This window comes from Ursus arctos, unplaced genomic scaffold, assembly GCF_023065955.2.
Source record: "Ursus arctos isolate Adak ecotype North America unplaced genomic scaffold, UrsArc2.0 scaffold_13, whole genome shotgun sequence".
Lineage (NCBI taxonomy): Eukaryota > Metazoa > Chordata > Mammalia > Carnivora > Ursidae > Ursus > Ursus arctos.
This window is the reverse complement of record NW_026622797.1, coordinates 43744145-43756444: the sequence shown is the minus strand read 5'-3', so window position 1 is coordinate 43756444 and position 12300 is coordinate 43744145. Positions and strand designations below refer to the sequence as shown.

The 12300-nt window shown below is 32.6% G+C and overlaps 1 protein-coding gene across 4 annotated transcripts in view; it reads left to right on the top strand.

Annotated features, from left to right (window-relative positions):
• Positions 1-7826, top strand: part of KPNA5 (karyopherin subunit alpha 5) — a 44771-nt gene extending 36945 nt beyond the window's left edge. For all 4 annotated transcript variants that reach the window (XM_026489251.4, XM_057311123.1, XM_044380343.3 and 1 more), the window contains exons 13-14: positions 1785-1963; positions 5045-7826. In XM_026489251.4, the coding sequence (XP_026345036.1) occupies positions 1785-1963; positions 5045-5232 (367 nt within the window). In that variant the 3' untranslated portion in view covers positions 5233-7826. The remainder of the gene's footprint in view (positions 1-1784; positions 1964-5044) is intronic.
• Positions 7827-12300: the final 4474 nt, after the last annotated feature.

Here is a 12300-nt window from a genome sequence, read left to right as displayed (position 1 = left end):
TTATTTGTATTCATCACAACTTTTATGATCAGAATTGATACCAGAATTTCTTTTTATCTTGTGCCTTTACTCTCTTTTCCTCCATAGCAAGGTTCTACTTTACACTTGAATAAAGCCTGACTTCCTACAGAATCTTTTTGTTCTACGGATTTGTCTGTGAAACTTAGGACTTTTTAGTTTCTTGAAATGACTGTCTAGGAAGTATTTTCTAATGAGTATTTAATTTATAAAACAAGAAGTCAGGCTACTAGCTATTTTACAAATCACTGAGAGGATTTTGAAATATACCTGTTGTGAGATCTTTGTCTTATTGCTTTCATTTATACTATTATCTTTGTGTCTTAGATTTATATTTATGGATGTTGATAACGTCTCTTCTGCTTTTTATTTTCCATTCTACCTCTTTCCATTACATTTTCATCTCATGTTATGAATATAAAGAGTAATAAAACAAGATCTTCCCCTTGTTCTAGCTTGCATTTTTTATAAACTAATACTGTTTTTTATCTGCTTTGGGAACCAAAGTTTCTTTGTTCACCTACAAATAGTTGAATTTTTTCAGATTATTTTTATTATTATGCCTAGTCTGTATATTATTACCTAAATTTATTGGTGTGAATCAAGTGTCCAAACTGAGATCATTGTTTTTCTAACCATTTTCACCATTTCATTAATTGTACATATATGGGTGGAGATCTTGATCTCAGATTAATTTCGGCATGCCTACCACGAATATTTATTGAATGTCTCATATTGCCAGTTGTTGTGCTAAGTCATTTCAGTTATTGAGTGCCAGGAGAGTATCCGATACTTTCATGTATTTTATGTCCTTTAAGGTCATACCTCTATGAGATATTCATTCAACAAATATATTGATTAGTTATAGTATAGTATATGGCAAGTGAGTGCTCTAGTGAAAGTATGTACTTTTTTAAGAAAAAGGATAGTGGAAACTAACTTGTATCAAATGCTTAACTGTATTTTTGTAGCAACTCTCTGAGCTTGGTGCTGTTGTTATCCCCATTCTAAGATGGAGAAACTGAAGCACAGAGCAGTCACTCAAAGTCACACAACTAATAAGGAGTGGAATTGGGACTTGAAGCCATGCAGTCTGGCTTCAGTACATGTTTTTTTCCTTTAGCTGTAATGGACTTTTCGCCAAGTAAATAAATCAGTGACTTTAGTTATATTATAGAGAATGGAAAAGAACTAATAAAAACTAGAAAAGGGCAAAGTATTAGAAAATGAGTGGAATAACTTTTGTGAACATTGTTTATTAAAATTGTTCACAACATAGCCTGTTTTGCTCCTAGAAGCTTCTGAAACACAGGCAGTATTTTAGAGCATCAGCTATGATTGCTTTTGTGGGAAATTTGATTTCGCTCTCCCTTCTCCCTCTTCAGTTTTGCCTGCTCCCATATGACCCCAATGTGTGTACATAGGCTCACCTTTAAAAAAAGAGAAAAAACACCTTGAAGTCACTATTATTCTTAGTACTCATATGCCATGCAGAAACAGGTCCAAGTACTGATTTGCTTGTATGTATATTTTTGTAGTATTTGTAATCTCATTTATTGCTAATTATGTTAAATGAAAATAGGAGAGTAGAAAAGTTTTCGGGTTCCTATGTAAGTGAAAAGTTAAATGTTACAATGTTTGAGTTTGTATAATAATACTTTTCTTAATTGTTTATAGAACATTTCATTGAAGAATACTTGCTATAAATAATATTTAAGTCTTTCTAAATGTTTTTTCTTCTACTTTTTTTTTTAATTACTCTGAAGGTATTTGGTAGCCTTAGGTTGCATTAAACCACTTTGTGACCTATTGACTGTTATGGACTCTAAAATAGTCCAAGTGGCTTTAAATGGACTTGAAAATATTTTACGTCTTGGAGAACAAGAATCTAAGCAGAATGGAATAGGCATTAATCCATACTGTGCTCTCATTGAAGAAGCATATGGTAAGCAGTCAGTTCGAAATGTGTCATTATAGTCAAGTCTTCTTGTTTTTAATTGACATATAACAAGTTGGTCTCAGGTGTACAACATGATTCAGTGTTTGTATATACTATACATCGATCATGATCACCATAGTAAGTCTAGTTAACAACCATTACTGTACATAGTTACAAAATGTTTTTCTTGTGATGAGAACTTTTAATATTTACTCTCTTAGCAACTTATAAATATATAATATGATATTATTAACTTTAGTCCCCATGCTGTACATTATATCCCCAGACTTATTTATAACTAGAAGTTTGTACCTTTTGTCCTTCACCCATTTTGCCAGCTTCCCACACTGGCAAATACCAGTCCATTTTCTGTATCTATGAGCTTGGTATTTTGTGTTTTGGTTTTGGATTTTACATATATGTGAGATTATATGGTATTTGTCTTTCTCTATGTGGCTTATTTTATTTAGCTTAATGCCCTCAAGGTCCATCCATGTTGTCACAAATGGCAAGATTTCATTCTTTTTTATGGCTGAATAATATTTTATTGTATACATATATATACCACAGTTGTTGTTTTTAATCCATTCGTCCATCAGGAAACACTTACGTTGCTTACATATCTTGGCCACTATAAATAGTGCTGCAATGAACATGGGGGTGAAGATGTCTTTTCTAGTCAGTGTTTTCATTTTCTTTAGATAAATACCCAGAAATGGAATTGCTAAATTATATGGTAGTTCTATTTTTTGGGGGGGGGGTAGTTTAATTTTTTGAAGAACCTCTATACTGTTTACCATAGTGGCTGCACCAATTTACATTTCTACGAACAGTGCACCAGGGTCCCATTTGTTCCACATCTATGCTTGTTATTTCTAGTCTTTTTGATAATAGTCATCCTAACACATGTGAGGTGATTATTTCATTGCAGTTTTGATTTAAATTTCCCTAATGATTACTGACATTGAACACCTTTTCAGGTACCTGTTGGATATCTGTCATCTTTGGAAAAATGTCTATTCAGATCATCTGCCCATTTTTTAACCACATTGCTTGTTTTGGGTGTTGAGTTGGTGTCGAGTTCTTTATCTGTTGTGGGCATTAACTCCTTAAGGTATACGACTTGCAAATATTGTCTACTATTCTGTAGGTTATCTTTTCATTTTGTTGATGGGTTCCTTTGCTGTGCAGAAGCTTTTTAGTTTGATATAATCCCCCTTGTTTATTTTGACTTTTGTTGCCTTTGCTTTTGGTGTCAAATCCAAAATATTGCCAAGACCAATGTCAAATAGTTTATCACCAATGTTTTCTTCTACTTTTATGGTTTCAGATCTTACATTCAAGAAATGTATTCAGAGTTTGTTTTTGTGTACAGTATACATTTTCCCAGTATCCAGTTTTCCCAGCACCATTTTTTTAAGAGACTGCCCTTTCCCCATTGTATGTTACATTCTTTGCTCCTTTGTAGTAAATTAATTGATTTTGTGTATGGATTTCTTTCTGGGCTCTTTATTCCATTGATTTGTTTTTATGCCAGTAAGTTTTTATTATTACAGGTTTGTAGTATAGTTTGAAATCAGAGAATATTATGATCCCTCCAGCTTTGTTCTTTTTCTTAAGATTGCTTTTGGCTATTTGGGGTTCTGTGTGCTTCAATATAGGGGCACCTCAGTGGCTCAGTCAGTTAAGTGTCTGCCTTTGGCTCAGTTCATGATCCTAGGGCCCTGGGATCGAGCCCCACATCAGGCTCTCTGCTCAGTGGGGAGTCTGCTTCTTCCTCTCCCTCTCCCTCTGTGTGCTCTCTCTCTCTCTCAAATAAATAAAATCTTTAAATATATTTATTTATTTATTTAGGATTTTTTTTTCTATTTCTGTGAAAAATGCCATTGGTATTTTCATACAGAGTATATTGAATCTGTAGATTGCTTTGAGTAGTATGGACATTTTAACAATATTAATTCCTCCAACCCATGAGCACAGAATATCTTTCCATTTATTTGTATCCACTTCAGTTTCTTTCATTATAGTTTTCAGTGTGCAGGTCTTTCACCTCCTTGGTTAAATTTATTCCTAGGTATTTTATTCGTTTTGATGTACTTCTAAATGGGATTATTTTTTAATTTCTCTTTCTGATAGTTGTTATTGGTGTATAGAAATGCAACAGATTTTTGTACTGATTTTGTATACTGCTACTTTGCTGAACTCATTGATTAGTTTTAAGTTTTTTGGTGGAGTCTTTAGGATTTTCTATATATAATACCATGTCATCTGCAAATGGTGACAGTTTTACTTCTTCCTTTTTGAAATAGATGGCTTTTATTTCTTTTTATTGCCCAGTTGCTCTGGCTGGTACTTCAGTACTATTCTGCAATGATATAATTGAAGAGGTACCTGTAATTAACTGAAAAATACATTCAGCATCACCCAGTCTTAGTGTAAATTTTTCTTCTTGTGAGCAATAAAATAGAGTCCTCTAGATTTTGCATATCTTGTAAAAGTAGGGTTTTTCAGTTTCACTTATAGGTTGTACTTTTGGTTTATTATACAGTAGCTACATTGGATTTGTAAATAATACTTATTCCGTATTGATCTCTGGCTCTTTCTCTGAGAGAATGTGTGTGTGTTAGTTTGCTCGCCTTTTAGTTTCATTTGTGTTTGTTTTGATGCTTTTCGTTTTTGTACGTTTTATAAATAGCATAATTACTCTGGAAAGGACCTGTGGAATTACATAATCTAAAACTGTCATTTTAAAATTGAGAAACTAAAGTATAGAGAAACCAAACTTATTTGGGCAAAATCACACAGCTAGCAAGGTGTAGTCTGTGATCTTTTTATGCCCTGGCTTGTGCTACTTCTTCATATCACACTGCCTTATGCTGTCATTCTTGAAGTTTAAGACCTAACTGGTGTTGGCTATCAGTATGTGCAGAAATTAGATAAAAATAACAGCCTCATTGCTGATGGACTGAAAGATGCTATTGATTCATTATTTTGGTTCAAATATACGATGAAACTTGAATAACAATTATATATAAATATAAATATAAATATAAATATAAATATAAATATATATGTTTCGTATAACAGGTCTGGATAAAATTGAATTTCTGCAAAGCCATGAAAATCAGGAAATTTACCAAAAGGCTTTTGACCTGATTGAACATTACTTTGGTGTAGAGGAAGATGACCCCAGCATAGTACCTCAGGTGGATGAAAGTCAGCAACAGTTCGTGTTTCAGCAGCAGGAAGCTCCAATGGAAGGGTTTCAACTTTAACTTGGTGGGGGAAAAATTAATGGCTACAAAGGGTGGTTTCAGATATCTCTTCTTTGTTACAATGTCAGTAGGAATGTTTGATGTGTTTTTACTTAGAACAGAAAAGAAAAAAGTTGATGCACTTTTAAAAAGCAAAACAAAAAAAAGTTTCCATTCAGATGCAATCTTTCATTATGGTTTTGCTTTTGTTTTGGTGTACCTATATTTGTGTTTTTATTGTTTTATCTATTTTTTGTAACTCTTTGTGAGCAATTAAATACATATGAAATTATTTAATAACTTAAGCTTGAAAAGGAGAACTTTGGTAAAGTATTACATATAATGGTTCTGAATTTTTTCTGGCATCTTGGAAACTGCACATGAGCAGTACAGCTGATAATTGCATTTTGGCAGGAAGTCTGACATGCCCAGTCTATTAAATCTACCTCTATCTTGAAGCAAAAACAAAAAAGCTTCAGAAGCATGAAATAGTGTAAAAGCTAAATTAGAATGTGAAAATATCTATTACCTTAAATTATAAATCACTGTGCTGTAGGTTATACTTTGCAAAAAAAAAAAAAAAATACAACAGAAAACCTGTAAAATTTATTTATAAAACATAGAAGTATTGTACTGATAATCAATTAAAATGTGGCAATTGTGAAGAGAAAAGCTGTTCTTCATGTTGAACACATTAAAGTGATTACACAACATTTAAATATTTGTGTTTTTAACATGTAAATGCTATTATATTAGTATATTTTGTATTTCGACCGAATATGCTACCATTTTTGAAATAGTGTTTTATTATTTTTTCACTCTTTATTTTAAAAAGCATCATGATAGAGATGCCATCATGAATCTAAAGTAGTGCTGCATAGCAAAAATAATACTGTAATTCTTTCTCTGATTTTTTCAGAGCAGTTATTAAAAAGTTTCACTTTTTGTGTAATAATAAACTTAGGTACTTGAATGGCAAAATTATCCTGAAGAAATCACCTTGTTATGTGTTAAGTTTTATTAAATGCACTTAATGTTTGGACACTAAAGGATGACACTAATGAAAATTGCTAAGGATTCTTTAATATAGTTGAAATCTATATTAGGAATTTTTTTTCATTTTTCATAATACTTGGAGGGCCATACTGCTGCTTGTTGTAAATCAGTGTATTAAATTACATTTGTATCAGATTGGTCAGTATAATGTATGTGTTTTACGTATTAACAGCAAAAACCTCTTCAAACCATGAAGCTTTTAAAAAAAGTTTCCATAGAAAAAGTATATATATATTTATTTATAGATACGTATGTAAATGGTGTCTGTATGTTATTCTCACAGTGCTGTACTTGGTAGAGCTTTCTAAGCAGATATGGTACTGTTGAACTCAGTCTTTTCATTTAGAGTTATATGCAGGCTATTTACACTTCCAATTATATACCTAAAATACTTATTTAAAAATTAGTATACAACTGTTTTAAGATGGGAACTAAGGCATTTTTGATATGATTCATAGTCTATTCTGTAAAGAAAGATTTCATTTATGATAGCATTTATAATGTTTCTGCTGGAAATCAGAGGCATGTTACAAGAAGAAAATGTATATAGGAGTACTTTTAAATAGTATGACACTTTGTAAATTATGTATCATGAAACTGTGCTTTTGGCAAGACACTTAAAACCTACAGCTATGAAATACAGGTTTAAATGGTGTCCATAATGCTGACTGTATCTGCCAAACCTCTTTTATATATTGTTAAGTAGAGGGTTGTATCTGTGCCCTTTTTATTGTGGTGGAAGTTACAAAGTTTAGTATAAACAGTTTTTCTTTTGCATTATGTATAGTCAAAAGAACAGGGTAGTTATATCAAAGATTACCAAACTGATGGTGAATTTATGAGATAAACATTTTTTTTGTGGTACAGATGGTTCTAAGTATCAGGTGACAGGGTATTCCACTCTTTCTAATCAATTGAACTTGATAATGCAGCATAATTCATAAACTAACCAGCTGTGCCTGCTTTTATTTTGAGGACCCTGTAGTCACATTAATAAATACCTAATCCAAGTCTTTCAAACAAAATAGTTCTTATAGAAGGAAAAATAATATATATGTGTGTACATACCCACACATATATAAAATGATTTTTGAGGGGACAATTTTTAAATTTTGCCGGTAAAACAAACCTTATATCTCTAAATACAGAATATGACCATATTTTAAGCATCTAAATATAGAATTATACTTAATTTCTTAGCTCTGTTATTTGGGTAATTAATTTGATTAGATTTGAATGCAAGAGGGAGTATCTGTCTAATAGTTGGGACCAGCCATTGACATGCTGATGACTTCATTGAACCAACACTAGCAAATACTTTGTTACTAAAATTTTTTTTATATATGACTACTCTTTTCAAATAAAATATTTAAAATGCTCCAAAATGTATTTTCATTAATCTTCACTTATCCTTATGGAAAAAAATACCTTTTTTTAACTTGCTTTCCTACTAAGATATATTTAAATTCAAGAGAAACTGTGCCAAAAAAAACAAAAAAACAAAAAAACGTAAAACATGTTGTAAAGGGAAAACGCAACATTAACGCAAAAAAAGAAAACACTTGAAAGAGCCTTTTACATTTATTTAATTAAATTCATTGTTTTATTTTGTCTGAATTTGAATTTGTACTAGTTAATCTATGCAATTATGCTTACTTGTTTTATCATATTTGTAAGTACTTGATTCACTAGCCTTGTTTTCTTTAACAAGTTTTATTTTGAAAGGTGTTCCTAGAACTTAAATTTTTAGTGTCATTTTGTTCACTTAACTGGTAGCACCAGAACAAGAAAGCAAAAAAAAAAAAAAAAAACCAAACACATAAAAAATCTGCTGGCACAGAAATAACATCATTTGGTAACTGTAAAACTTATTTGCAAGGTAAAGGTTGATTTGTTGGACTAAAAGAAGCATTACCTTTGCCTCATTTTTTCTTAAGAAGGAGCATTATGGAAAAGGTAACTCTAATACAAAGTCTTAGTGAATTTTTGTTGCTGTTCTGAATTCAGCAATCTACTGGCTGCTTTGTGAAACTGTGAAATCGAAGTAATTGTTGTTAACCTTTACTCATTTTAGTTCATAGCATTACTGTTTTATGAAATGTGACATTAGGAGCCAATATGGTAGGGCTCTGCAAGGATAATGTGTCTTTAAATTCTGAATTGGGGAGTGGGATGAGGGGAGGATATTCTTGCCTAACTAAATAAACCAACATTTGAGCAGTATGCAATATTATGAAATGTTACAGCACTATATTAAAAATAATAAAATACTATTTTACAATTGCATTTATATAAATGTGTCTATTTCATTTATTCTCACTTAAGATGGTATATTCCTTTTTTTTTTTTTTAAGATTTTATTTATTTATCTGACAGAGAGAGACAGCCAGCCAGAGAGGGAACACAAGCAGGGGGAGTGGGAGAGGAAGAAACAGGCTCCCAGCGGAGGAGCCTGATGTGGGGCTCGATCCCAGAACGCTGGGATCACGCCCTGAGCCGAAGGCAGACGCTGAACGACGGCACCACCCAGGTGACCCTAAGATGGTATATTCTTAACGGAACAAAAACAGATACCCTCATTGATTATAATTCCATCCACTTTCTAGAACCAGTCAGATTGTTGTTTGTAGCATATCCGATAAAGCAGTATGTTGCTTTTATTTTAGAACTTATTTATTCTGCTATACATCAAATTTGTCTTTGTATTTCAAGCTTTGGCAGCAGACATTCACATGTTTTGAGATTATTTTTTCCTTTTCTGTTCTTTTAATGCAATACAATGCATTTATTTAAGGGGTAAGAGTTTTAAATCTGATAAACAGAAACCAGAGGGAATGTCCGATTTAACTTATTCATGAACTCCGGGATACATGGTCTACACTGTGGCCAAGCCCAAGCCTCCCTAGCCTAGTATTTTTGTTTTCTTCTGCTGCTACTATATTTTTTGCTTTGCCTGGCTTCATTTCCTTCAGTATTTGAAACTATGTTAATCACAGAGTAGCAAAAGTAATTGGATCTGTTATTTTTAGGGTACCTTACTGTCAATAAGGCAGTCTGCAATTCTAGTGACAAATGAATTCCTGAAAATGTATGAAAATACAATGTACAGGTCAAACAATAGACTTAAATATGCAGTGGCATTTCCTTCCCAGAAATTCCTAAGTACATCCTTTAATGATGTATTTGCTCAATTTTATATATGTTCTTTTTTTTAACTTTTAAACATTTTTAAATTTATTTAAATTAACATATAATGTATTATTGGTTTCACAGGTACAGGGATATGATTCATCAGTCTTTACCCAGTGTTCATTACATCACATGTCCTCCTTAATGTCCATCACCCAGTTACCCCATCTCTCCACCCTCACTCCCCTCCAGCAACCCTCTGTTTGTTTCCTATGATTAAGAGTTCTTTCCTTTCCTTTCATATTTGAAGAGTTGAGTAAGTTCAATGAGCACATGATTCCCCCCTTCTAGCACATCAAATATTTTTATATTTGTTTCAGTAGCTTAAGTTTTATGAAACATATATCATTATTAATAGCACTTTAACATTACAATTTTCCATTCTGTTATGAAATGGGACTTTCAAATAATTGCACTGGCTGTAAAGCACCACCAGAACTAAAATGTTGATTGGGGGCAACCCCACAAAATAAACAACTTGGAATGCCCAGTAGTTAATGCACAACCATTTTAATTTGGAGACAGTAGGAAGTTGGGGGAATTTAATGTGTAATGCCCAAAAGTGTCTGTTATTTAAAAATTGACTGTTTTAAACTTCTAGACTACTTTTGAGGGAACTCTTCTGTTCTTTTTCAGTTATGGTTAACATGTTTTTAAGAGCTAAAATAGCACGACAAAATTTAATACACATTAGGATTTGACATGACTCACTATTTTCTGAGCATCCCATCTTTTAAATTGTTTTATTATAAGATATACACAAAGAGAATAACGTTTGAATAACAAAATGAACACCTACATATTCACCACCCAACTTAAATTATCAGTCCTTTGTAACTATTACTCTGGATTGTGTTACTAATTCCTATGCTTTTCCTCATTGTTTTATCTCATGTTTATGTATCCCTAAAATAGTTTCACTTCCCTGTTTTTGAAATGTATAAAATGGAATATTTTACATATCCCATGATTTTTTTAGCTCAATGTTAAGCATTTTTTGAGATGCATTCACACTGATGCACATCTGGGGTTCATTTTCTTTGCTACTATTCCATTTTGTGCCATCATCATGATTATCTGATAAGGCAAGTCTTCTATTTTGTTTTTCTTCGGGATAGTCATAGCTCTTTGCATTTTCACATAAAGAATTCACCTATCAAATTCTGTTAAGAGGCCCATAAGATTTTTGGATGAAATTAATTTAATCTAGAGGATGGTTTTGGAGGAATTAACATCTTAATGATACTAACTCTTATTATCCGTGAACAAGTTATAGCTTACCATTTACTTAGAGCTTTCTTACTATATTTCAAAAAAAATTTTTTATAGTTTTCTTCACAAAGATCATTCACATTTTTAAGTTTACTCCCAGGTAGGACCCTTATGTTTTTCATTGTAAAACAATTATCTTTTGTTACCTAAAATTTTCCAACTTGCTGCTGGGATATAGAAATGTAATTTAATTTTGTATATTAATCATGTCCAACAACCTTGCTAAATAAATTCCAATTTATAGATGATTTGGAGTTTTTGTAGACAATATTAACTGAATAATGTCATTCGTTTCAAATTCTTGTTTCTTTTTCTTACTGTATTAGGTAGGATCTCTAGTACAATATTGATTAGAAGTAATAACAGAGATTTTAAACTTGTTCTTATTTTTTTTAACACCTTTAATGTTGCACCACAAAATATAACGTAGTTGGTGTAGTTTCTCTTGGTTTTTGCAGATTCTTTATTATCAAATTTGCCTACTCCCCAAAATCAACATTCAGGGCATTTTCAAGGTTATTTGTGGACATTATGTAGAGTGGTGAAAAAATGGAGTCACCCAGGGCACATGTTCCCAGCTGAGGTTGAACAAAACAAAGCTCTGCTTTCTTATTTCAGCTTTCATACTATCAACAACTATCCTTTCCTGATCTATTTAATGCCACGTTTCTTGCGCTTCTGTTGATTTTGCTATTTAAAATGGCCTCCAAGTATAATGCTGAAGTGCTGTCTAGTGTTCCTCCTAAGTGCAAGAAAACAGTGATGTGTCTTAACAAAAAACACATTACGTTAGCTAGGTTCGTTTGTAGCTCTGTAGGCTCGGAGTTCAATGTTAACGAATCATATATATAGTCTTTAAACAGAAACACACATAGAACAGATTATGTATTGAGTAGTTGACAAAGTGTTACCAGAAGCTCTCAGGAATCTAACCCTGTATTTCCCCTAGGAATAATGATCAGTGCTTGCTAATGCAGTGTTCGCAGCAACTTTCTACAGTAGCTCCCATGAGTAATGAGAATTGACCGGTTTTTTTTGTAGATAGTTTTTGTCAGCTTTAAAAAGCGCTCTTATTCCTAGTGTAAGGTTTTTATTTCGTTCTGTTTTTAACTTGAATGGTGTTTTTTTTCTGCATCATGAATAAGCATATGGTTTTCCATTGTTAATACGTTGAAAAATAGACTTTCCAGCATTGAACCTATTTTAAGATATACCCAATATGTCATTTATCATTTTACTGCTTTTAAGCTTCAAATGCACCCTTCCTCAACCTACTTTGTGATATTGGTACTGGACCCTGTAAACATTTCTCCTTTGCCAAGTGGCATGATGTTAAGCTTTGTCAGTAGAAGGCACTGGAGAGACATCGGAGGGGAAAGAAGTGTCTTGACCTCTTCCAAGTGTGCTCTTCTTAGTGTTTGTTCCTGTCATGCATAACTGTCGTGCAGAAGACTTAGGGGTTCACCTCCAGTACTTGCAGCGGCACTTCTGCAGGCAGCTTCATGGTAAGTTTCGTTGGCACCTCCAGTCAGCTTCCCAGCAAGTTCAGTGGCACTTACAGGCAGCTCACTG